The sequence below is a fragment of the Haemorhous mexicanus genome, chromosome 1 (genome assembly GCF_027477595.1).
Source record: "Haemorhous mexicanus isolate bHaeMex1 chromosome 1, bHaeMex1.pri, whole genome shotgun sequence".
NCBI lineage: Eukaryota > Metazoa > Chordata > Aves > Passeriformes > Fringillidae > Haemorhous > Haemorhous mexicanus.
In genome coordinates this window covers 24589919-24617482 of record NC_082341.1, presented here as the reverse complement: position 1 = coordinate 24617482, position 27564 = coordinate 24589919, and the positions used below count along the sequence as shown (strand labels likewise).

Sequence of the window (27564 nt, the reverse complement as noted above, 5' to 3'; positions counted from 1 at the left end):
ATAAGCAGCTAGGAAAGTTGTTTTGATTTCAGTCTGTTACTCGTATGCTCAAAGAGAAAAAAGTATACTATGAAGGAAAATTATTTTAAAAAGTAATTTCAATCTTTAAGTAACAGCTGAATGTTACTGTGTACAGCAATAATATTTGGAAGAGTACATCATTGTCCACTGGGGATTTGTGAGACATCCTGCTGGTCTGTCACTCATCTCTTTCTGCAGTGTGTATGTGATGGTTGGGGCAGATGTTCCTTTCTCTTCGTGTTTACGAGAAGTGGAAAACCCACAAAATCAGCTGAGGTGCAGTCAAGAAATGGAGCCTGTAATAACCTGTGATAAAAAATTTCGTACTCAATTCCATATTGACTGGTGTAAAATCTCTCTGGTGAGTTATTTTATTGTTGCATAAAAGTGATGTTTGTAGAAGTACAGGTAAGAATTTTACCAGTCTGGTCAGACAACGTTGCCAATTCCACTTCATTGTGACTGATATTTTTTCCCACCTAGCAGACACTCTTAAGATTGTGAAAGGTTTTTGCTATCTGGGCTAAATTCTGTTAGAGTTGAGCCCCAGTGAAATCACTGTATTTGTTTTCACTAGCAGTGAATTCTACAAATGGCCAGAGAACTCCAGGGCTTAAAAAAATAAAAGTAATGAGAGGTGTATTCTGTAATTCAGAATGCTGCTAGTTACACTTCTCTAAAAAGTGTGTGCATACATACATGTTTTTTTCAGATTCTGATTCTACACTGACCAATTGATAATATGCTGTTAAAAAACTGTTTCTGAAAAATATCTAAAACATATTTTATGTTAAAAATTAAATAGAAAAAGGAATGAAAGTAATGCTGACTACTTAAATGATAAATAGGAACATTCTTCTCTGTCAAATGCAAGAAAAAAAGATAACCAAGCACTAGACTATTTGCCATGAAAGGAGAATAATTCCCAGAGAGGCTTTTTAAGGTTGGGTTTTTTTTTAGTTGCTGTAAGGAAAATCAAGAAATGATGCAGTATTGGAAGAGAGTGTTGCAGATAAACTTACATGGTTGTTGAGCTGCTTCAGACATTACCCAGGAGGAAGCTGAAAGGAAGATATTAAACACTGGATGGAAAAAAACTTATTGAGTATATAGAAAGGTATTCATACACAAAATTGATGGGATAACTTCCAGTCTTTTGTACCTATACACTGTAAATTAGGAAAGGTTCTAGAAGGTTGGAAAATACTTGTTTCAAAAGAATACCCAGATTATTTGCTTTTATTGGCTTTCTGTTGAGAAATTTTAAAAGGCCCAAGTGTATACAGTAATACTTACCAGCACCTGCAAAATAGCAGAAGGCAGGTGGTCTTTGGCAAGAAAAAACTATGTCAAGTCTTCCATTTCCTTCTGCAAGGAAGAAGTAGAACCAAGGCAGAGCAGCAAATATCATTCCTTCTTGGTAAGGTTTTTTGATACCGTCTCACAAGCAAGCTCAGGAACATGGCCTAGGTGAAGCTAGGAAGAGCTGGTTGGTAGCCATAATCATAGCAGAATTAATAATAATTCCTGGCTATTCCTCATTAATAGCTGGATGATGGAATGTGCTTATTAAATTAAATTTGTAGTTCCCCATGAAAGTGAAAGGATCTGCAGGTGCATTGAAGGACAGAAAGGTCTTGAGAAATTGGAGAAACAGTCTTGGAAAAAAGGGTGAATTTTAAAATAAGCAGCAGACTGATTGTGCAGTAATGCAAGAACAGTCAGCTGTGCCCGTGCAGAAGGAAAAGAAGCTGGTTAGGAGTACTTCTTCAGAAAAAAAATGCCTGATAATGGCAGTGGCTTATAAACTAATCATGAAGCAACATTGTCACGCTGGTTTGAGAAAAGCAGAGATCACCTTGGGATGTGTAACAGGAACAGGCTTTCAGAGAAGTATTATTTTCTGCAGCAGCTATAACACAGCCTTCTGGAATTCAGCACTTGTTTTGGCCATGTGCCACAGTAACTGAATTTAAACTGTCTTAGGGGTGTTTGCTGTTGCCAGCAGCAATTCTGCTGTAACCTGCTGCATCAAAGGGAAAAGGGACCAAGCTTCCCTCTATCTAATCACAGTCTGCTTTTCACAAGGCAGGCTGAGAGACAGGAATTCTCCCCAGACCTATGGGCTGGGAGGGAGTTGAGCTCTGTTTCCCATATCTACAATTAAAACAAGTGATAGAAAATAGAGCCATCATATCCTCATCCTCCCACTGTTATGAGGTGGTGTTGGCAGTTAGCACCCAATCAAAGAGTGGATGTAAGTTTGGGGTCACACATTCTGCAAGGAGGGGCAATGAAATGAATGCTCCACTTGAAGCTGCTGTCTGACAGCTTGTTCTCCCATTGTGTATGGACCTCTGTCAGTCACACCAATAAGTACATATTTTTTGTGCACTGTTAGGGTTTGAGATTCAGCTAAGCAGCCAGGTGGAACTCAGTGTACCTAACATAGGAGATACTCTGGAAATAATGAGCAGAGAATGCATCAAGTTTTGTTAAACAAACACTTACATGTGTGTGTGTGTGTGTGTGCGTGCACACATTTGAGGCTCAGCAGGATTTCTGGAATTTCATAAAAATCTCTTCACCCATTGCCTAAGCTGTAATACAGCATTTTATGACTTGAAGTGTAACTGATAAAGAAGTGACCATCATTTGCAAGATTTCTCAATGAAAAGTCACACAAAAGGTCAAGCATGTAAGCAAATATATTTTATTTGTATTAATGATCTGGAGATTAATGATTTTAAAGCTAGCACTGATAAAACTTGACAGTAACATATAACAAAAAATGGATGCAGAAAATTAAAGCATCTGGGAATGGCAGTCAAAAGCAATAGGAAATATAGCAGCAAAACAGCTTTGTATTTTTAAGACCATTGGGTACAGACAAACACACACAAAAATTGTGACTAGGGATGCAGTTTTTGGAGGCTAATTGAATTTGAATTTGTGTGAGGGAGACAATGAGCTGTCCTTGGCAGCTCAGTTGACGGCTCTTGATTTTTTGAGCACTGGATGTAAAGTGTGATATGAAGAAGAAGGAGGAAGAACATTGTAGGTATGTGACTCTTCATTTTTGCCATCTTTATACAAGAGAGGATAGTATTGTCATTTAGGAAGACTAGTAAGAAATGGATTAATTAATCAAAAAGAAATCAGAATCAGTTAATTAGTTTGCACTAAAGATGTTTAGGGAATCTGTACTCAAATACTGTTTGTGTGAGATATGTGTGCCTAAAATTAATCTTTAAAAGACATGGTATCTCTGCTAGGCACAAAAGAGAGTAGTAATATTATAACATTACTTATCACACTGATCAGAAGCTTCATAAAATATAAGTTTCTATTATTTAAAAAAAGTGGTTGGATTAAATTGTTTAGAATTTTTAAAACGAGTAATATGGATCTTTTTTATATGTTATGGTTAGTTAAATACCTGCCTGTTTTTACATTATGTTACTGTGTTATTTAATAGTCTTTTTTTCTTCTTTTTTTTTTTTCCTGGGTATTAGGTTGACAATACAAAACAAGTTTCCACCTTTCAGGAAGTGATTCGTGGAGAGGGAATATTACCTGATGGTGGAGAATACAAGCCACCTTCTGATACACTGAAAAGCAGAGACTATTACTCGGATTTCCTAATTACACTGGCAGTGCCCTCGGCAATAGCACTGGTGCTTTTTCTAATACTTGCCTATATCATGTGCTGCCGACGGGAAGGAGTGTGAGTACTTGAACGTGCTAATAAGTAACTCTTGATTTTTCTGAGATTATAATGCATAGAAGGTTATTTGTTAGAATATCTCCCTCCATTCAGTTCATTATAAACATTTAAAACAGGCCAAAAGGTATCTGCTTGTAATACTGAACTGTTTGACGCTTAAGCACATGCACTGATTTCCAAGCAAGTGGATGTAGGGCCTTTAGTTGTTCTAGAAAGGGTTAATATACTCAACATATGCACAGAACTCCCCAAAATCTCAACATATGCACAGCTCTCCAAAATGCCTCCAGCAAATAAAATACTAATAAAGGATCATTGGTTCAGGAGCATATTAAGTAATTTCTAAAATGCTAACTTTTATAACATAAACCTGGTTAAGGAGATTAACTGAATTTAGACATATTATCAAAGAAAAACACATAAAAGGAAAGCAGCAAGTAACGTGATTTCTGCCATTTCTTACACAAACTGCAATTTCATTTTGTCACAGAGTTTCTTTTAGCCAGAAGCTTGTTCTTTAACCTGCATTTTTCATTTCCCTGTGTGTGTGTCTGTGTGTGTCTGTCACCACTATCACATCTCTCTACGTGCGTCCATCAAGGCCTCATCACAAACCCCGTTGCAAATGCTGCCAAGCTGCGTTTAGCCATAACCTTGTCAGCATTTCTACATCATGTACTGTTTTCATCATCAGATAGATTAATGTTCCAACTATCAATGCTATTATTTAATTCATAAATTTTGTTTTGTTTTTAGGGAAAAGAGAAACATGCAAACACCAGAGTAAGTGTCTTCTTTCCTGTTATTTTTCTTTTACCATTTAATTTTCATTCTCAGTAGCTCGTCATGCTTCATACATATGTGTCATAATCTTCTTTCATTCTCTCTAATTCATGGTTTAATTCATAAATGTGAAAGCTGCTTTTAAATCAGTCTTGGCAAGGATAGAAGACCAGAATAAAAAGGGTTTGAAATTAAAGACTGTAATTCAAAATAAAATAGTGCTGTTAGAATAAATATGTTAATATGCAATTAATACTCCTGGCTGTTGGACTTCCCAGCCTGTCTCTTAAAGGCAGCGAACAGGAGAAGAAATATCCTGGAAGGTATCCAGTGCCTATAATACGTAGTGGTTTAAAATTAATTTACAAGCTTTTTGAATCTACCGCAAGAATCAGGAGTTAACCAAAATGAAAATGAAACCAAATTGCAGCAAATAAATGGAACATCAGTCACAAACTGCGCAGTCTTGAATCTTACGGAAAATATCTATTCAGACAGAAAAATCTAATGGAATAATTACTGCCTTAAAAAATTAAATAAATCAAATATTTATTAATTTAACTATGTGAAGGTTGTAATTGTTGCACTGTAGTCTGCAGCATGCATCCAAGTCTTTGTACTTTAATAATAATGATAATAATAATAATAATTGCAAACTTCTCTCTGTTTTGATAAAGCATTTAAAGTATGTATTCACTATTTTATTTCCTTCTGACACAGCATCCAGTTGGTGCACCACAGTGCTATACAGAAATCAACCAAAGAGCTTCGTGACATGTCCAAGAACAGAGAGATCGCGTGGCCGCTCTCCACACTGCCCGTGTTCCACCCCGTGACGGGCGAGATCGTCCCGCCCCTGCACACGGACAGCTACGACAACACCAGCATGCCTCTGATGCAGACACAGCAGTAAGTGTTCACACTCACTTCTGGCTCTTGATGCCCACTGTGCTGCGTGACCTCACTGTAGATCCCAGTGCTTGTCCTCCGAAATGTGTTCATTGTGGGAGGATTCAGTAATGACTCTCCAGTTCAAGATTGCTCTGATCTTTGCATTTCCAGCAGGAAGAAAGGCCTTCTGTTATAAGATTAAATGGCTGGCAAGAGGCTGCAGGCTTGCAAGAGGCTTTGCATGGAACAGTTAGATTTCTGCATGTTTTGGAGAAAAACTACTTTTGACAGAGGATTCAGTTAAAACTGTTCTATTTTAGACACCCTGTCTCTTGACCCATATCATACCCAAATCTGTGGTAGCTTTATACCAGAAAATCCAGACTTTGTAAGTGGTTAGTCACGCACCTGTCACACATGGTTTGTGTTTGAAACAGTGACATTGAACGTTCTCCATTACACAGATAATAAATTCAGGCTTGCCAAGAAAAATGCTCATAGCTCTCTCCCGTTTCCATTGTTGCTACTCTCTTTCCAAGACAGAAACCAGAAAAATAATTCCTGTTCCTTAGAGTTCATTTATCATAACTTAGTGAAACTAGTGAGGCAGACACCAATGCTTGCACATGTTCTAGTTCAGATAACTCCATAGAGCTGTAGCAAAGAGGCGTTTCTGGAAAGGTTTGGTTGAGGTGCCTGGGGCTGAGCAGATCTGAGGCAGTGGTCTCAGAAGTGGCTGGTGTTTTCCAGTGCTGTGCTGTAACACCAGCTCCAGCTGGTGCCTCCTCTGCTGGCAGGCCTGCATGGCCCCAGTGGTGCTGGTCCTGTGCCAGCTCTAACTCAGCCCTAATTTACTTGTCCTAAATTCCCTTCACAATGTAGATCCATGCTGCAGCAGTGTTTTCTTCTCCCTGTCCCAGAAGCTAAAGTCTCCAGAAAGGACAGCTGTATAAATTATTCCTTGTACAAGTGCTGCAAAGTGCTCTGCCCCATCTTTTAAAGCTTCTTCTCTATTCAGAATGGCAATTTTTATGACTGGGGTGCCAAATCCTGTACCAAAAGCTTTCTTGAATTGTACATAGGGTATTTATCTGCTTCACCTACATTGTACCCCTTAATTCCTTTCTGTAAAAACACCTCTATCTGGTAGCTGTTAAAATAGACACTTAAGCAGGGCACAGAAATGCAGCTTTGCCTTGCTAAGTGAACTGGTCTGACACATAGAAGTGGCTGACCATTCATTCCACACTCAATAACCATGTTGCAAATGCTGTCACCTTTGCTGTATTCATGGAATATGGAATATTCACTTACAGAAACCAAACTTTGCTGAACTTCAGAAACCTGTGGTGACTCTTGTTGCCTCTGGCATTTCAGCAAGTCTGAGCCTTTGAACATAGCTGACAAGTGAAATAATTACTTTAGCACTGATTGTCTTTATTTCATGGTCGTGGCTAACCTTTGGACATCTGTATTTGCATAGTGAAAATAGATTATTGCTTCATAAGCAAAAAAAAAAAAAAAAAGAAGTGTAAATACTGAGCATTCATCATAATACACTTCAGACTTCGTATGGAAGCATTAAAGATATTAAATGGTTTTTTATAGGAACCTGCCACATCAGACTCAGATTCCACAGCAGCAGAGTGCAGGTCAGTACTGAGAAAATACTGTAATTATTAAGTGACCAGTGTGGAGAAAACACTTGTCAAAATTTATACAGTCTGTGGACAGTGGAAATAATTTTCAAATAGAGTGAAGTATTACGGACTTGTCATTCTAGAATTTTTTTTTGATACATTAGTGAGAATTTTGGCATGGGATTGTTTAAACAAGGAAGAAATGCTATGTCAGGCTTCTGCATTATAGGCTGGAATTTGGTTCAGCTAACTTAGAAACCTCATATAAATAATTTTCTGTTACATGAAGCTACAGCCAGATTCCCAAATGCAGTTACATGGTTTGGATTTTGACACTTGATAGTAAACATAAATTTCTGATTCCCACCAATATTAGTTAAGCTTTGAAGAAGGAGCTCAGTTATTGGACAAAGTGTTGATACTGGGGAATCTGTGGTGAGGCACATCCATGCTTCAGGTTTCCTGTGTTCTAGTCATCACTTTTGTATCATTCTCACAAATGCTGGTGTACTGACTGAGGTTAGGAATGACCCATTAGACTAAGGCTGACTGTCCCCTCTATTTAGCATCTCAGGTTTGAGAAAAACCTACAGCCACAGCCATGTGAGAGGGGGTTAAGGACCACACAGGCAAAAAGTAGAGGCCAAGTGTAATTTTTAAATATTCAAGGAGTTATCAAAATCAAAACTCTAGAGAGATACATATGTTTTGAACATAATATGAGAACTACAGCTCCAAGCAGAAGATTTGTTTTAACTTAGGAGTTACATAAGCAACTCTTTCTTTTCATTGAAAATTCTTCTTCTTCATTACTGCTTTCGGGGATTAAAGGAGAATTTCGTATGACAACATTTCAAAGATTTGAGGCAAGTATATAATAGAAGTTTCTCTCCATGTGGGTTTTGTTATGTGGAAATTAGAAACACAGGTATAAAAAGTCTGACAGCAGTTCTGGTAGCTTTGCCGTTTGTGTTCTTCATTGTACATATGCAGGAAATGGTGGATGACCCTGGCAGTCACAGCCTTGATCCAGAGCCTCCAGCACTGGTTTGGGTTGACATTTAGTACAGCTCTTCTCACTCACACTGTTTAGAAGGCAGAATAAGTGACACACAGTGCTGCTCTTCTGCTATGACTGTTTCATTTCAAGAATTCCAGTCTGTCTTGCAGCAAATAAGAGGCAAAATCACCTGGTAATACTGTACAGTGACAGCAGTGAGGCATTTTTTCAAAGGTATGAAATACAAGCTAGCACAGCTCTAGGCTCAAGCTAGCACAGCTTTGGTCTTAGGCTACTCACTTTTGAGTAGCACTGAAAAACTGCCCTAAAATTAGATCTCAAAAATTCTCCTGTGTCTGTATTTTCTGCAGTACATTATTTCTGTAGAATACAACTGTTCTTTCATATTCATCACAGATGCTGCCTGTGACAAGCTCTCAGAAATCCAGGGGGGGCATATGGTGGAATGAATTTGGGACAGGGGGCGTTTCCTCCTCTTCCCTTGGTTTATAATGACACCTTGCTTTGTAGCTCAGATGTGCAGGTGACTGTGCAAGCACTTCCATGACATGATGGCATGTGCCTTTTGCAGCTTTTCTGAAAGAATATCCATAACCTGTTGCCAGAATGTTAGAATTTTAGAAAGTTATGATTTAAAACAAAATTCAGCCATTACTACGTGTTTTTTAGTAGCATGAGTACAAATTTAGCAATTGATTTTATTGATCTGCTCAAGTAAGAAATTCAGAGAAATGGAATGCCTAAGACCAAAACACCTATAGAATGAGACATTAATGGTTAAATTTTCTTCCTTTTCTATAGAAAACCCACAGTAATATACTGAGGGAATTTAACATACTATCAGTCACAGCTGTGAATGGAAATTTCTATTTTAAATCTTCAGTAGACCATATTTAGTAATTTGAAGAGCAAACCATGGATAATAACTGTTTTCCACTTCAGGAACTATCTGAATCCCCAGTAAGGAATAGTTTTATTTTAACCTTATATAAAAAGACAGACTTAATAGCTGACATAATACTTGACTATTTCACAAAGTTAAAAGTTAATTGGGAAAGAATTGTGTGAGAGATGACCACTCACATCTAATGTTTATTACAGTGATGAAAATTGCTACTGGTCTCCAGTATGAACAGATACATTAGGTTTTATAATTGTCTCTCTGTCAGTAGGCAGAATTCACAAGGACTGTTTGAGGTGCTTGGATGAAAAAGCTTATAGGGTATTCCTAAAATATAAAAGACTAAATATTGCATGTACATCATGTACCACCTTTTCTGTTTTGTGCCTCAGCCTCCCTATGAAGTCTGTTAGATCCCAAGTAGAAAGATAAATTCCCAGTTAAACAATCTTTTCCCAGCCCTCTCCCTTCCCGGAAGAATGCTTTGCCATGTATATGTTGTCTTTTGATCCAGGTTGCACTTGCAGTGTTTCTCCAGTGTGGTTGTTGAATAATAAATAAAGGAATAATAAATACTATTTTAGTGCTGTGCCCATAGTTGACAGTTCAGTACTGTTGAAGCATCATGTGCCACTGATGGGTTATATAAATTCTTATCTCTTTGCAGGTAAATGGTATTCCTGAGGAAAGAAAACTAACAGAAGCAATGAATTTGTAATCAAAGAAGGCAGCAAATTGTCTCACTTCCTTATTTGTTCTGGTTGATGCATGAGTTTTTTTGGTGTATATTGTGCATGCCCACAGTATTATGATGCTTTCAGTGCCAGGAGTACAATCACTTCCATATAACTGATGTACTGTATCCTTTTGTACTTTGGACATTTTTGACAATTTGTAAACACTGATAACTTTTTATATTTGTTACATTCAGGAAGTAATCTTTAATGTATATATATATATATACACACATATATACATATATATATATATATATATATACACACACACATATATATATGTGTGTGTGTGTATGTATATCTATCTATATATATATATATGTATTAATAAATATCAAGCTTTATTCTGTCTTATGATCTCTCCTGAAAGTTCTAACAGGGAAATCAAAACTTCAAAGGATTTCAGACTGTTAATGGGATGATATAATTGCCTAACATTTGCACAAGAAAAGAAGTAGTGTACAAGCATGAAAACTTGTGCAACATGATGAGGCTCAGAAATAATATTGCACATATATTAGGTATTAATTTTTTAGAGATTACCAAATATAATGAACAAAGTTATTTTTGGAAAATAAATAAAGAAATAACCCCTTAGAGAAAATAACTAAAACTTCTCATGATAAAAATTGGGTTTCTGTTCTTTTAACAGATATTTACACTATTTCAATACTTGTAAGCAATAAAGCATTTAAAATCTGTCCATTCACCTGGTTATGTTAGAAGAAACTGTTACAAACTATTGTAGGCAAAAATTAATGTCTGCAAATGAGCAAGGGTTTAATTTGGTATACTTGGACTAACTCTTTAAAAACACTCTTTAAATTTTCTTGTGGTATTCACAATAAAGAGCCCCAATGCTGTTTATTTTTTATATCCTCCACATTTTTTTTCTTTTTGGAGTGCAAACTGTTGTGGGAGAATTAAATATCCAGTAAATAAAGGATTATATTTTCACATCTTAAAAGGACTTAATTAAAGGCATACTTTGCTGGGAAGTGGTTTCTTTGAGAGGCATTTGTCCATGCAGTTGAAAGCCTAATAATATATGGACTTTGCTAAAAGAATTGGAACTGGGGCTTCCATGTTTTTCAATAGACAACTATAATTCATCTACTGACACTTTTCACCAGCTTTTAAATGAATTTCTGATGCTTCTTTAAATCTTCAATTTAAGGACATCATACAGGACTTCAGGGTCTGCAGCTGTAGCAGCTGACACCAAGAGTTCTTGGGGTTTTACGTCAAAGCATGGCTTTGTTTTAAGCTGACACTTATGCTTTGTCTTTTTTCTGTAATATTTTCTCTTTCAGAAGCTGTATGTTCATCAGGACATTGCATTGTAAGCAGAAAACTGCGTCTGCTTTAAAATTGCCAAGTGCTGGCTACATTTCCTTAGCTGAGGTTCCTGAAGTCTCTGCTAAGAGAAATTTGAGTAATTTTGGAATTTAAGACAGAGGATAAAAGGAATCTGTAAAATGAGGTCATTTTGTAAAAAGACCAAAATAGTTGCTCTTGGTTTTGTGGTTTTTCGTTTGTCTTTGTTTTTCTCTTTTTACAGTTATGACCCAGTTCTGTCAAAACACAGAACCTTAATTTACTTTAATTTTTAAGCATCAATGATGTGTTTGTAGGCTCGGACCTGAATGTAGGATTTCAACAGATAGAACGAATCCTGAGCTGCTTTTTAGACTAATTTTGAGCACAAACTATGATCACTGTGGCAGCAAAGTAGATAAGCAGTGCTCAGTACGTGGTACCTACTTGTATACTGTCAAACCTTCAGTATCAGTTTACAAAGCTGTTCTACATGCTCAGCACAGCCCACGGGACGTGGCAGCAAATCCTGCTGGTGGCTGTTAGACCAGGAGCAGTAGCTCAAGCTACAGGCATTCAAGTAGAGAAATTAAAGGCAGTTCCTGAAACAGGTGGAATAAAGAGCCATTCCTACTCACTTTTTGAGTGACATCCATCATGCCTTCCTACCTCATCCAAAAGATACCAGAGAAGTGACTTCACCAGTAAATCAGCCTCCTCAGAGAACCACCCCCCCTTCTTTCCAGCAGCTTGGATGGTTATCTGTGAAAAGCAAATCACTAAACTGCACACTGAGGTTTATAGTAAATTAAACATTTTCATCTCTTACCCAAGCTGCAAAAATAATTCGGGTACAATCATCATTTGGCTTCTATTAGTTTATACTACTCTTTTCAGATGTATCAGCTGTCAGTGTTTTGAAACCAAAATGAATGGAATGGATTTTAAATAATGATTTTTAATGCAACATAAGATTAAACTTTGTAAATAGTTCTGGGTGTGGATTATAGTAGTTTCTGATAACTCCAGGATGACATGACAATCAATGGATCTACCAGTTGAGCTGCTCCCACCTTATTTGTATCAATGTAACAGCACCAGTGTATTTAAGGAAATAAAGTGTTACATGCATAAAGAATTCATTTGTAGCAGTGCAGGCTCCACCTATTTTGGAAAGAATCTGATGATGTAGGTCAGTTGGGTATTAAGAATACCTGAATTATTTTATGATCGAAATCTTCATTTATCTGAGGTAAGTTTAATAACAAATTATTTATTTTTAATTATTAAAACAATTACTCTGAAAGCATAGATTTATAAAGCTGGTTAAAGACACTTAATGGCTAAAGAATTAGTAATAATTAAGACAGTAAATTCACAGCCTCTTTTAACATTATATGATGGCAATATGAATGGATATTGTATTAAGTTGCAACCAAATTAAACAGAAAGCCCTACACATCTCTTTGTACATACATGAAATGTATGATCTAATAAAACTGAAAACATTAAGTAGTGAAGTTGTTGCCTGATTATTTTACAAAAGGGTGCCTGAATAACATTGTTACAGCTTTTAATGTTCCAGCCACAATACTGCCTGGTTGGGTCTGAGACCTGGGGTGGAGCTAATGGTGCAGGGTTTGTTTAACTGGGGACAATGCCTAAACAGATATCCTGACTGGAGAGGATTTGCTGCACTTAGTATCTAAAGTGGACACTGAACTGTGTATCTCCCTAATTATAAAATCAGGAGCTTCTGGGAGCACAGAAGCACAGAACCTGCTCAGTTGGGAAAGGGACTCATCAAGATCATTAAGTCCAAGTCCCAGCCCTGCTCAGGACCATTCCCAAGGGTCACACCAAGTGCCTGAGAGCATTGTCCAAGTGCTTCTTGGACTCTGGCAGCTTTGGTGCTGTGACTACTTCTGTGGGGAGCTTGTTCAACCACCCTCTGGGTGAAGAACCTTTTCTGATATCCAGCCTGAACCTCCTGACACAACTTCAGGCCATTTCCTTGTGTCTTGTCATTGGTCACAAGATTAAAGAGATTGGTATTTCCTTTGCTTAAGGAGCCCCTTCTACTGAGAGTGGGATTTAAGTAGCTCAAGTAAAATCTAAATTCCGTAACTCAAGCAAGTCTTCAAGATGGGCTTGGTTTCTTGATGTTGCCAGACCAAAGAAAAGCTGAGTCTGTTCCTCTGCTTTCCTGCAGAGCTCTGCTGCAGAGTTCCTGGCAGGGAAAAGCATCTGACGCCTCCACTGCGGAGTTCTGCTAAGGGCTCCAGGCTGGTTTGGCTACTGGAGCTGGAATTTCATCAGAGCAGGGACAGTGCCATTTAGTGCAGAACAATTCCTGCATTGCATCTGCCTTAGTCTGTGATACAGTGACCTGCAAAGCAGCTAGAGACAAGCAATAGAGTTTTTACTTAAATGATGCTGGTCCCATTACAAAAATAAGCATCCACAGCACTTTTATTTAATGTTTAAATTACTTCATATTTTTACATAACCTGAAAAGAAAATATATTTATCCCACATACAGTAATAGTAAACAAGTGCATTATTTCAAACATTAAAAATAAATCTTTTAACCAAGTCTGTACAACAGATAAATAGAGTTATATCTACAATAGTTATGTTGTGAAGAACAAAACAAAAATTATCCCTCAAGCTCACAGTTCCCTGTTGCTCATAATACTGGCATAGATGAAGGTTATGCTGGTTATCCCCCACTATGGTGTCCACCTACACTCTTTCCTTCAGTCACTCAAATGTATTGATCAATGAGGTTAAATTCCCAAGCACTGGAAGTAATATGCACCCAGAACAAACGGCTGTGTATCTTTTCAGTATATTGAAAACAGCTGGCAGGCTTAGTAAAACTGATGAATTTGGGGGAAGTGAATGATTTCTTTTTTGGTTTTTATGATGAATGACTGCTCATTCTTTAAAAGAAACTGTTCTCCACCACACAAAAAAAAACCCCTGAAGTAATTATTTTCATAAATTTGTTTTGCATTCATTCATGGCTGCAAGATTGAATTCAATGTTTTACCTGGGATAAGAACAAAAACATGCATGTGACAGTATATATGGTACAAATTAGGATTGGTGTTGTTCATAATCATACATAATTGCACATATGCTTGGAAAATAATATTGCTCTCATGTTTTTGACTGCTAACAAATAATCAGAAGACTAAAATGAAAAAGCAACTAGAGGTCAAACAATTACTTGAACAAAACCCACAACCAACGAAGAAATGTCCATAACTTCACTGATTAGTAGAATGTAAACAACAGCTTGCCACTGCCACACTAAAGGACTGTTTCTTTCAATTTTAAGGTTTTTGCTAAAAGAAAAAATTAGTAAGAAAGACTGGGCACTCCTGAGAATGATGGGAAAAAAGTTTTCTCCAAACAGCTCCAATCTCATTTCACTTGTAATTCTGTGACTCAACCATCTGCATGCAACAAAGCTGACCACTCAATCCCTGCTCCTCATGATACCAACAGACTGACGTGCTTCCCCTTAAATGAAAATGATATTATAGCATAGAATATGGCACTACTTCCCTAGTGAGACCTTATTCAAGGTCACCTACAAACACAGGGAGAGGATCAAAGATCACCGTTCCCCTAAGATCTGATGGAGTGGATATGATGGGATTTCATCTGACTGAAAAAGGCTGGAGGGTCTTATACAAATTTCCCATCTTGAACTGAGTCTCTGAATTTTCATTTGTTTGTTCACTGGGATTGTACAAAGAACTACACAGTTAAATGAATTAGTGAAAAATTTATGAAAAAGCAAATAATTCTAGGAAGAAAACCCAAATTCTCTTTATAAAAAAAATTCATCTCAGAATTCACCATATTTGCTGAACACATCTTAAATTTCTAAAAAAACCCTCATAAAGTATTATGTAAACTTGTATATAATCTTCAACCACTGAATAGATGATTACTTTTTACTTCCACATACCAAGGGTTTCATATAACATGTATTACTATGTCCACCCCAAACACTAATTTCTAACCAGCAAATGACCACTTTGCTCAGAGCACTGCCCTGGTCCGGCTGCCTCAGCGGCGGCTCCGACGGCGGTTCCGGCGGCTCCCGGCCGTGCTCCTTGCCGAGGAGGGCTCCGCCTGCTCGGCGTGGCGGGCGCTGGAACAGCAGCAACAGCGCAGCCTCTGGCCCTGGGCTCGCCCAGCGCCGGTTGAATCCCGTGACGTGCCCATGATACTGCTCAACCACTGCACTACTTCGTGTCTTGTTTCAACAGATATGTAAACAGAAACAAACATCCAGTAGAAAAGACTCATTTTCACATGCAATTCTGTACAGTGCACTCTTGTTTCCCAGATTATTTGAGAAGGCTATTTCCACACAAAATATGTACATTTCCACTATATACATTTTCCACACGCTTAATTTAAATGTCTTCTTGTACCTCCAGTTGAGAATTTTTGTTCGGACAGACACAAAGTAAGCCTGAAGAAAGTTTCCAAGTTAATGCCTTGACTGATCTTGCATTGCTGAGAAGAAGTGTAGTCCAGAAAAAAATCCAGCTATGCATAGCAACCTTTTCAGCAGAGTTGAGTTATCTTTAGGAACCACAATCTGTGCTAGATCATTAGTGATCTGAGAAATCTCATGTGCCACACACACAAATATGAAAGTGCTGACAAGAACATTAAACATTGGATATCCAGGAATAAGCACCAAGATCCCTTTTGTGTCTGCTGCCAGCCAAATATGGTATTGGCAAATGAAGAGCTAAAAAAAAAAAAAAAAAGTTTAACAGTACTTACATATGTAAATATTTTTACTTACCAAAACCCATAGAATTATTACTATTGCATCAACAGATACACTTCTGCTTAAGTTGAAAGCTGTTTTCCACGTCTTTGCTACAGAACAAAACCATGAGCTCGTTAAATCACATGGGGTTTGCTTGGCCCTTAACCAAATACAGCTCAGGGGAGCGTTGGATACATTCCATCAGAGCAGGGAAGAATCTGCCTCCCCCAGTTACTGTCCCTCTGGTGAGGCTCTGAATTGACATGCCGGCAAATAAGAGAGAATGCATCACCTGCTGATGAATGCACAGCTCCCTGGAGCTGATCAGCACCTAAAACCCACAAGGAATTGGAAGAGTGAAATGTGATCCATTAAAAAACCCACAAAATCCTGTACCCCATATACACTGTATTGCAATGAGTTTCTCCTAGAAATGTGTTTTAGTAATACAATAAAATGTCACATTTAATATCACTAAACAGCAAATAAAGTGGGAAGGAAGATAATTCCTACTGTTTCAAAATACACACTCAATGGAACACTTGCAGTAAGAAGGGGTTTATTTGTAATGGTATATTTCTTTATTAGTCACAAAAAGCTTTCTAGGGCAAACACATTTATAAGTGTTCTTACACTAGTAAGAAAAGTTCATGCAAATTCTTTAACTGACCTCAATTTTTATCTTCCAGCTGCATAAACCTCACAGCATACTCTAGCATTTAATCCCCACTCCCACTGCCTTAAATCACCCCATCCCCTAAAACAGCACAAGAATTCAGCTTGCTACTGTGAGACTGCTATTTCAGCCACGATTCTTAAGTGCAACAAAAGCTATAATGCTAAAAAAGGTCAAACATGACAGGATGGTATTTAGTTGGCCAATAAATGTTTTCTCTATGTTATAGTCTAATCTAGACAATAACCACCTAACACCACCTTACATTTCTAAGTTTTAATTCACTGCACTTCTGGTCATTCCACTTACCTCTAAAGAAATTTTGCCGAACCAGGCGAAGAATGAGCTATACACAGATCGGACATATCCAGGAATGTTCCTGATGAGGATGAAAGCTAAAATCTTTGGGTTTTTTTTTAAATAAAAAGGTAAAACAAAGAAAGTGACTGCAGATGACAAGCCAAACAAACACATAAAAGGTGTATCCATTTTCGCTGCACTAAGTGAAGTGCATTAAGATTTCTTAAAGTGCATCATGCATTAAGATTTCTTTAAAAGCTAATAAAAATATAAACCAAACAAAAATCCATGCAGTTTATACTAAAAGTAGGTATTGAAACTAAAAATATTGTACACAAATGCTTACAGCATATCAGGACACATTTACATCTCCAGTAGAATCATGGCCTTGATGCTGACAGGTGTTACTACATGCCTCCTAGGCATGGTCACAAAACATGTAACACCATGCCAGCCTAAAATAAAGGAGGCCACAAATTTGAGTTAACCCTCAATTTTTAAAGAAAGGGTGTCAAGATGGACAAAGTAATATTAAAAATTAAGTCCCTCTTGCTGCCCCTCAAGAGAGGAGGACAAAATAATGAGGAAAGAAACAGGGCACAGAATGAGACAGCTGGAGTATAGTGGGGCAGGGCACACAGCAAGAGGAACATTTAAATTTAAGAAAACCAAATACATGGCTCTGTGGCCCACCTCTTCTCTGTCTGGAAGTGACTACAGGGTCCCATGGGTTGCTTCCTACACTAATACCTCCCAAACCCTCCTGCTTTTCTACACCTTCCTTCTCTTCCACAGTTTTCTTCTTTTCCACTGCTATGCAAATGGTCAAAATTTCGGTTTGGACTTAAATGGTGCATATGAAACCTACACTAAGGACATCCAGACAAATCAAAACCACAATCACGGTGTGCAATTTCAGGGCTTAAAGGCAATGAAAAACTGACTAATGTTGTTAAACTCTTTTTCACTTTCAGAGATGGGAATGAAGCTCAATATCTGACATTCCATGCAAAAGTAAAAATATATTTTAAAAGAATTTTTAAAAAGCTCAAATAAGAACAGACTAGATTCTATCACAGTACTCAAAAAGGACTAATAATTACCTGCACCACAGAAACAGAAGGATGTAGTTCATTGCACTCTGTCTTGTTTTTACAGCTACTAGCCCAAATAGAGTAGGTCTAAAAGATATTTAAAAATTAGTCTGTGTAGCAATTATATGTACATATAAAAATGAAACAAGAGTATGATATTTTGAATTGTTTTAGCATTAGTAGGTTCACTAATACGGGGACACTAACAGAAAAAAATACATGACTTAACCTTTGTGTTTCTCTCAAATTCTTCTTTGCAACTAATGAATAGTTATCTGATGAGTAATTCTTAATACAACTTTTTTTCATTAAAAATAGACAAGCAATCAAGTGTGGAGATAAGAGCTGTGTTATCTACCATGTTATTTTTACGATCCAATTTTCTTTTAAGCTTTGAAATAAACTGAAAGAGTAATGACTGAACAGAAAATATTTTAGTGAGTAGACAGGTAGGGCTGTACAGAAAAACCCAGCTAAAATATCTCCAGATAAAGATTTTCAAGGTTTGTTAGATAGTACTGACTAAACAACAACTTCAGAAAACTTGTTTTTCAGATATTTACAAACCTGATTATACAAGGTTATAACAGATACTTACCAAAAAGGACACAATTGAAATAAATAATAAAACATTTGAAACTCTGTTCGAGAAAAGTGGATCTCCTTTTCCTTCTGATATCATCTGATGTTTCTGCAATGCCAAATAAATAAAAGCAAACAGCATTCCATGAAAAACTACCTGTAAAAGACAAACAGAATGCAATTCATATTTCATGACTTTTACAAATACTTCAGGTATAAACTCTTACTAGAATTGCTACCAGATAAAATAGTTTTAAAGCTGTGTTTCAAAAGGTCCTTTCCCAGATTTACTGAAGCAAGTGAAATCAAACTTTCTGGTTTTATGACACGAGATAGTCATAAACTGAATTTTTAACTCAACTCAAAACCTACAAATAAAAAATCTTTACTAATGCTTCAGAGAGCATTAAAGACAAGACAATTAAATTTCAAGAAGCTTTCAAGTAACTACTATCCCCTCTGCAATCTATGCCACCACTGAAAAGGCTTTCTCTGGGAAAAAACCACAAGTCTTTGGCTTTCTCCCAATCTGGCAGGTGAAAACATTCAAGAAACAGGACAAGTGATTCCCTCTCTCACAGACACAATTCTTCAAGTGAGTGTTTTACAATCTTATGCCAAGTTCTCATCAGTTGGCAACATGAGGTCATTTCAGGCCCACACAGTTCTTGTCCTCTGTACTTGTTTTGAGCTCTGCTCTTCAGCAGCACCACCCAGCTCACAGTGCTCACAGAAGGCAGCAGTGAGCGTGGGCTGTCAGGCAGGGTGTGCTGCTGCCGGCAGCCCCAGGTGTGACAACACCCTGCCACCCAGACTGCCCCAGGGGGACACAGTGGGACCGATCCCCTTGAGGGTAAGCTCAGGGCTTAAAAAGGCTTCCATCTTAGAAACTCCACTCACTTTTGTCAAGAAGGAAAGAAAAAAAGACTAATGTCTCCCTGTTCTACTCCCACACATTGCAGAGTCAATAACTGGAAGGAAAGCACTTTCCCAATGGAAAACAATTTAAAAATACGTACAACAGTAGTCTGGTTTGGGCACCAAGACCCTGACTTTAATGTTTTAAATTTTACCTTAAAGGAAATATATCCTTAATTGATACAACTTCCAAAAAGTATTATTAAGAAAGCTACCACAGTAATTTTCCTTGTCTTTCTACAGGCTGAAGTGCTACAGGTGTTAAATTTTCACAGTAAAATTTTTGAGAAAAGACAGATCTATGATACTTGATACTTCATTTTTTTAAATCCAGAAGTAAATAAATAAACTTCCATCTTTTAAGCAAGGCTTTGATAGACATATGCAGCACTAAAGTGAGTACAGCTTTGTCTTTTATTAAACACTGGGGCAAACTCCTGTTTTCTCTGGAGGGAAGGAAAACAACCTTCCCTCTTCCCACAAATTAAAACATACATTTAAAAGACAAGTAAAAATTTATGCAAATGTTACATACGTAGCGATCCAGCTTCCACCTAAACCACCATTCATAGACATTCCCATTCAGTTCAAAACACTTGGACAATGGCCAAAATGAAAATATCTTCTCAAATGCACCCTGTAAAAGACAAACATGGAAAAAGCATTAACACTGATGTCAACTATATTTACTAAATATAAATCAATAACATGTTTAATATTATTCTCCCTTTATTTCACTAACTACATGGCACTAGAAAAACAACAGAATTCCTTAGAAGTCTTTGCCCCACAAAAAAGGAAAAGGAAAAAAAGGAAAAGGAAAAAACTTCTTCACATGAGAGAGTTTGAGGTTTGCCTCCCCTTAAGGTACTTGCACTTTGTACTGCTCTTCATAGGGAGAGATCCACTAACAGGTTGTGATAAGGAATATGCACTCCACAGGGTGTGATAAGGAATATGCACTCCAAGACTACAGTTCAACAGGCTGAAAACCAGTGAGGGATTAAAACCACACAACCCCCCTGTAAGATCCTGGAGAGACTCTACCCTGACTTCTGTCAGCTGTACTTACAGCATGCAGGGAGCTGCTAATTTTGCCTGAGAACCAATCTTTTGATGTGGTATCAAAGCCAAGACTAGGTCTCCAAGAGACACAGAACTTCATTATCACCATATCACCATACTCATCCCCATATGCTGGCAAAACCCAGTAACTCTAAGCACATGAAAAACCCCACCCCAAACCCAAAGCATAGGCCCTTGTATTTACTACATTCACAGTAGTACATTGAAAATATGTCAAACATAACAAACCAATGAGTAAGACACACAGTTGTGGGTTTTTCCAGCACCCAAACCAATTCAAATATGAGAAGAAATCAAAAGGTTCATTTTTTTTTTTCTTCTGTATTTATGATACTGGAGCAAATATACAAGTTATGAGTATATCAAAAAGTAGAGACAGGTCTAATATACTCTTAGGTCATTAAGGATAAATATAGCCAGGATTTACAAACCTGAGAATATGACAGAAAATATATACATGTCAGTAAGCAAATCAGTTTCAGCAGTAAACCAAAGTGCCACAGGCAGCTCCCTGAGGAAGAAATAAATTAATCATTATACTATCATTAATTTTTCAACAGCAAGCCCCAGAACACATTAAGTAATAACTGCCAATTATTTAGTGTAGCTATGCTTTGTAATAGATCCATTCATAAATAAATGTTCAAATATTGCTAGCAATATTTCATCACTATCTACATTTAAATTTTACTTTAAGCCATTAAAAAAACATTCACAGCAACTAAATCTACCCTCCTCTATAAAGTTTTAAGCCTAAACTAAGCCTCATTTCTAAGACAGGAGTAAAATACATAAAGAAGAGAATTTGGGTGTTCAAACAGAAATAGTTTTAAAACCTCTGCTTTCCCAAACACTCTGCAAAGGCAGTCCTTATTCTAGGTGAGTATAAATAAATATATACATAAAAATACCTTCCTTTTGTCATGTGAAATGAGTAAATATTATTAAACTTTGAGATACCAGTTTTACTCCAAAGTTCAACTGCAGGTCATTAAGGACAAGTATCTTGTTGAAACAAGCCTGAGAAACTACTCCTCAAAGCTGTTGACTGATACTAAGCTCTACCCAAACCTCAGCATGACAACAGAGATCATCTCCCCCTCCTACCATATAAATTGGCAGCTGCAAACAGGATCATAAACAACTGAAAGTTTCATTGAAAAATTTTCTACTTTTACAGTACACTATTGCTCCAAAGTACGTGAGAGTAATTTCTCTGTTTCTGGAAGAGAAGTGCCGTTGTAGGAAAAAAAAATAAAAAGATATTTGCCTTTGAGAAAGCTTGTAAAACTACTCAAGTGTATTTTTGCAGCATCTGTTCCTGGTATATATTTGGTATGTTTCATGGTCATTTCTTCAGGCTATAAAATAGGGATATTCCTCCATCAATAGGAAATGAAGATTTAAGGCTCTTAAGGTTTTTGTCCTAATTTAGGCAAATTAGATAATAAGCATTTACTACATGCTTTACAGCTTTTTAATGAACTGCAACACAAACTGGGATTTTACCTCCATTTTTATTTAAAATATTTGTACCACAAGACATACTTCTGATAGCTCATTTAATCTAAGATACTAGGATAGCAAGGCCCATGTTCTTATTTGGCCAGCTAAGGCAGAATTGGTGCTCAAGATGGACAGACACCTTGGCAACACAGAATGAGAAAGTCTAAACATTCCCTGTTCACACTGCACCCCGAGTGCACGACAGACACTGCCCCAGCAAGCACAGACAGTGCAACCTATAGTTTTCATTTCCATGCAGTAAAATTACAATTCTTACAATTCAGTAAAATACACAATCCTAATGATCCAAACCTATTAAAAAGTATTCTAATCTGACTGTAACCGGAGGAAGAATTTAGTCATCAGCTGTTATATTTTTCAACTGACCTAATTCACTTATGACAAACTGTATTTCTGTGAGCAGCTGTTTAGCATATTTTGGCTAACAAAAAGACTGAGATCTACAAACGATGCCATTTCTGTATGATTATCATTGTAATAACATACATGTTTTAGAGCAGAAAGAAAAAAATAAATCTTACCATTTGCTTTCTTCTGGACAATCTGAGGCCATACAGCTAAAGTGGCATAAATTATCATAAACCAGACAGTGACTAATGGCACAAAATAGTAGAATTGGTAAGGTCGGTCCATCACTATGCACAGTACCACAACCAAGAAATTGAGACGAAATAAAACCTGGGGGGTGTCAGAGGACAGAAGACAGAGGATATGTAAACTGGGAGGCAAAGCTGAGAAAGATGAGGACATGTTCCTTTAGCACTGTACAAAAATATCTATGTACTCTACATTGAAACATGGGTAAAGTAGCACACGGAACATCAGCAGGGCAATGCAAGACTGATTATGTGGTTCTGGACCTCTCCTACCCTGACCTGCTTGGGTAGAGATTGTGATGAAAATAAGGTTAACCCTGTCTGACTACTTCCCAGGCTGGGGACCAAGCGCTCTAGTTGCTGGATGCTATTAATGGCTCTCTTTTTTCACCCCCAAACGCTACCTAGGCTAGCTCATTTAAAGCCAGGGTAATGCCATCACCAGGCTCTAAATGTACATTTAATAAGCACAATGAACTGAGTTACAGGACAATATAAGACCTAATAGCAATAAAACATATACATTAGAAAAAAATAAAAGTACTACAGCATATGCTGCAAAACCTAGGAGGAAAGCCACAAAACCAGGTATGTGGTCCACTGTTGTTATGGTGTGAAAATTAGTTTTCTTTATTAATAAATGTAGGCTCCAATACACTGTCTTTGGAAGCCCACCTGGCTCATTACTTCCATATTGCTATATACTGTAAATTGCTACTGCAATGGAATCTCCATTGCTATTTATTAGAAAATACTTGTCTTGTAATTTCAGAGAATACATAATTGCATTTTTGACATTTTAAGTAATTAGCAGTTATATACATTTATAATTTACATGGTTTAAGTTTGTATTAGATAAACACTACCAATTAAACAGCTCAGATTACATAGACACAACAGCCATTTTTATTGTTTAAACCTTGGTTAAGTAATCTGATATCACATTATTGAGAGAGTATGGATATACTATGGATATTTTGCTATCTGAAAAATTTATTTATAAAAATAGTAGGCAGATATTCTCACCTGACACACTCTGTATACACCAAAGTCCCCTTTTATCCAAAAATATGAGAAGTGCCCATAACCTGTTTGAAACAGATACGCGGCAACCAGAACTCGAATGTGCATGTACACAGGCAAAAACTGTTGAGAAAAATAAAGTACCTTTTATAAATGTCCATGTAAATATGTTTGGCTTTCCTTTTGCCCCCTCTCTTTTATGCTATTTCTGCTTTGCACTACATCAGATTTAACTAAGAAAAGAAACACTGTGGTACATTGCCCTGTTTCTTACTAAGCTCTTTTGGTGTCCTAACCTCTGATGTTAAAATCAATTTTTTCTATTTATTTCTCTACACTTGCCATGTTCTATTACTAGTTATGAGAGACTTAAGAAGGGCTCTTTGAAAGCTCACCTTCAACAGTTTCAAGTTGCTAGCAATTAAAAAAAAAATAATGCAATATTCTACACAGAAGAAACACTTTTTTTACTGGTCAAGTAACATATATAAAGTTTTTATCAGTCAAATATACACTTAGAGAGAAAAACTAACTCTGCTAATACCATGTTTAAAACTACAGAAGCAATAGCATTATTTACTCATTCTATTCAGTTCTAATGTCCATTTACACTATCTTTCTTTTGAAATAACATACCCAAATTACATTCCCCCTAAAAGCAAAAGAAATTCAAATTACTTACAGTGCTTGCTCCAGAGATATGATAAATCAAAATAACAAGTTGCATCCAGCCCTTCCATTCATCAGTCTGTTCTCTATTTAACACTTTAGTCTAATGCAAAACAAAACAAGAGTGTTGCTATTCCAAAAAGAACAAGGAACATCTACAAAATGAGGAAAAAAAGTTCAAACAATAAACCACTTTAGGGGTAAATGGGTCTCTCTCAACTGTAAAAGTCTTGTCTAGTGGGCACAGATTTGACATTATTTAAATTCTCTTTTAGCTGAGCTCTGATCAATTGCAGTTTGAAAGAGCAAGAATGACTAAAGGGGTGACATCCACATGGCTTCAAAAAGCCTTTGCATCTAATACTATGAAAACATTATACTGCTTAGACAGCATTTTTTGCAGATGAGTTATACTGACTTTGAAAAATTAACCTTGAATACTTAGAAATGGGTTATTTTACACACACATTGGGAAACAACATTTTAAGTGCGATGTCAAGGTGATCATTACCTCTTTGGTATTTTCAGTATAAAATACCCCCAAAACCAAGATATAGACGATTGGTATGAAGAAAGATGAATGTGTGTAAAATTTATTTTCCTTCATGAAAAGATTTGCTCTGTCACACAGATAAAAATAGGTCATGATTAGACCAAGTTTGCAAAAGCAGTGTAAGAGCATCTCTAAAGTAGAAACGTTAGGTGTGCTGATGGCAGGTTTCTTCTCCTCTCCACTTTCCAAATCAGTGCATGATTTGTTCTTCCGATAATTATTCCGATGAATTAAGCTGATAATTAAATATCCAAAAATGGACAAAGTAAAGAAACAGAAAGCTATCTTCTGTATCAGAGTGAGAGGAGGCTGAGGCTGGCAGCAGGAGCCATCAATGGGCTTCATTATTTTATTGCAGTAGACATTCATAAGAATCATTGCATTCTGTAAAAAAGTAAGCATTTTTGGTAATTAATTTCTAATAAGAAAGTTAACATTTCCACCAAAAGAAATTTTCTTCTGCATATGCACTGATATCAAACATGCAATTCTCCCTTATCATTACAAAAACAAAATCTTCCAGTCCCACCATATATCCAGCTGCATCTAATAGTCCAGTCGAAACACTTCCAAACAAAAAAATACTTTAACTTCTAGAGGTAAGCAAAAATGGCTAATCTTAGAACAGGAGGGTTCTCTCTACTGGCTGCATTATTTCTGTAAATGAAAAACAAGTCACAAACTTGGGTTCTAAAGAGGCACAGTAATGCAAGTCTCTAAAACATGACAGTGAGACTGAAACATGTGGTAAGATGACATTTATTTCATCCAGTACTTTAAAGCAACTTAAATGAGCAAAGGAATAGAACCAAAAGTGACATAATAGGAGAGCTCTTTCACCAAAAGGGCAGGCTGAAAAGCTCAGAGGGGGTCATTGCATGCTATACGTATTGGTTAGTAAAAGAGAAGAAATAAAGTCAGAGGCACTCCACGCAACCAGGGAGATCTATACTGTGTGTTTGCTAGCTTCTTGATGCTCCTTACTAAACCAAATTTTCTGGACACATAGGGGGAAATTTAAGACTTACTTCTTAGCACTGCTTTACAAGTCATTACCACCTTAACTCATTCATACACATGAAAGCATGAAGTTTGCACTCAGGATCTAAAAGACCTAGTGGATTAACAGCTATTTTAAAATAGTTATGCACTAATGTGTTTGCTATTATGTTTTTTAAAATGCCTATAAAACTGACTGCACTCCCACCCACTGGAATTTTCTGAAAAAAATTCCCTGACGGATGCAGTCCTCATTACATCCATATTGTTTGCAGTTTCAGAACATTCACTTCAGATCTTGTTTTACTATTAATACTTTCAATGTTAACCAGTGATAAAAACACTTACTGTATCTCTGCTTGATTCAGGGAGATGCAGGCCATCTGTAGACTTCATGATAGTTTCTTGTGCTATCAATTTCGATACACTGAACACTTTAACTTTAGCTTTGGAATTTCGGGAGCTGCTGTTCAGAATACGAACAGCTGCTTCATTATAAGCATCTATTTTCTCATTAGTGATCATTTTCCGACTTTCACTCAGCATATCTTCATAAACAGGATCTGAATTTCAAAAGACCAAAGAATGAACACATTAATCTTATACTTATCAACGAGTTTCCTTAGCTCAAGTTGCACAGACTACTTTCTTTTAAGAGGTCACAATTGTATAACAGTACAGAAAAAGTGTACAGCAAGGAATAAATGACTGCTACAGTTACCAGAGCTGTTTATTGCTAAATGTTCTTATCACCATTCCCTGTTAATGCGTATGTAGTTGTAGTTTAGTGCGAGCAACCCCAAGACAGACTTGAGGGCAGGCTGTGGAGGTTCAGGGACAGGTTAGAAAGCTCTGGCCAGACATGAATGCTTGTTTAATTTCTCTAAATTCAGGAAAAGCAGATAATGCTAGAGTGCAGAGCTGCTTATGCTTTCTCTCAGCAATGGAATCACCCAAGAAAAGACTCCAAAAGGAAAAAGGGCAGAAGACAGGCAGCAGAATAGAAATAGGAAAAAAAAAACCCAACCCAAACTTTTTCAAACTCTCTTTTCTTCTGTGGAAAAAAAACCAGCTCCTCACTTCTCATAAGTCATAAACATATTCCACTTGCTCCTGTTGATTCCAGTTTAACTTATGGCAGAATCTCAGTTTTACAGAGAAAAAGGCTGACTTAATTGCCTACAGGCTTCAGAAATTAGGTAAAGCTTAAAAGAAAGTGATATGGGCTTCTAGATCAAAAGGTCAGCCAGAGATCTTTAAGTTCCTGTGAAAAGCTCCTGCTGTGACACACTCTGTGAGATGCAGATTGATTTACTTTAGGTACCTCATGCCTATATTTGGATAAGCAATGTCTTGACAACTCTGTACAGACTGCTTCTCCTCCCACTTTGGCTATGAAAGAGCTCAGAGATTATGTAAATGGACAAGGTCCTTAGCAGTGCCATGGTGGGACAAATCTGACAGCTAACTGCTTCTGGTATAAATAAACATGGCTTTGAAAGGAATGGGAAATTGATTTGTTGATTCAGATTTACCTCTAGAACCATATTTGATAGGAATTTGGATGTGACTGTAAGGGTACAGCTGGGTATATCGCTAGCAGGGCTTAACATCTGCCTATATTTGTAACTAAGGTGATGACAATCTAAAATCGTGTGTCCTGTGTCAGAGAAACCAGAACATTCTATCTATGAGC

At 37.0% G+C, this 27564-nt stretch overlaps 2 protein-coding genes across 10 annotated transcripts in view; one reads left to right on the top strand and one right to left on the bottom strand.

The window, feature by feature from the left end:
- Positions 1-12550, top strand: part of SGCE (sarcoglycan epsilon) — a 32853-nt gene extending 20303 nt beyond the window's left edge. For 5 of the 9 annotated variants that reach the window (XM_059843385.1, XM_059843395.1, XM_059843411.1 and 2 more), the window contains 6 exons: positions 220-382; positions 3537-3748; positions 4505-4531; positions 5252-5440; positions 7031-7074; positions 11035-12550. In XM_059843385.1, the coding sequence (XP_059699368.1) occupies positions 220-382; positions 3537-3748; positions 4505-4531; positions 5252-5440; positions 7031-7074; positions 11035-11090 (691 nt within the window). In that variant the 3' untranslated portion in view covers positions 11091-12550. Of the gene's footprint in view, positions 1-219; positions 383-3536; positions 3749-4504; positions 4532-5251; positions 5441-7030; positions 7075-7893; positions 9563-9651 lie in introns of those variants that run through there. The other 4 variants (XM_059843429.1, XM_059843390.1, XM_059843401.1 and 1 more) reach the window with 3 other exon arrangements.
- A 942-nt stretch (positions 12551-13492) lies between these two features.
- Positions 13493-27564, bottom strand: part of CASD1 (CAS1 domain containing 1) — a 28878-nt gene continuing 14806 nt past the window's right edge. The window contains exons 8-18 of the mRNA XM_059843376.1: positions 26217-26431; positions 24828-25253; positions 24330-24419; positions 23651-23770; positions 22550-22706; positions 20933-21012; positions 19951-20052; positions 18514-18654; positions 17925-18002; positions 16831-16923; positions 13493-15821 (exon numbers count right to left, since the gene is read on the bottom strand). Of these exons, the coding sequence (XP_059699359.1) occupies positions 15555-15821; positions 16831-16923; positions 17925-18002; positions 18514-18654; positions 19951-20052; positions 20933-21012; positions 22550-22706; positions 23651-23770; positions 24330-24419; positions 24828-25253; positions 26217-26431 (1769 nt within the window). The 3' untranslated portion in view covers positions 13493-15554. The remainder of the gene's footprint in view (positions 15822-16830; positions 16924-17924; positions 18003-18513; positions 18655-19950; positions 20053-20932; positions 21013-22549; positions 22707-23650; positions 23771-24329; positions 24420-24827; positions 25254-26216; positions 26432-27564) is intronic.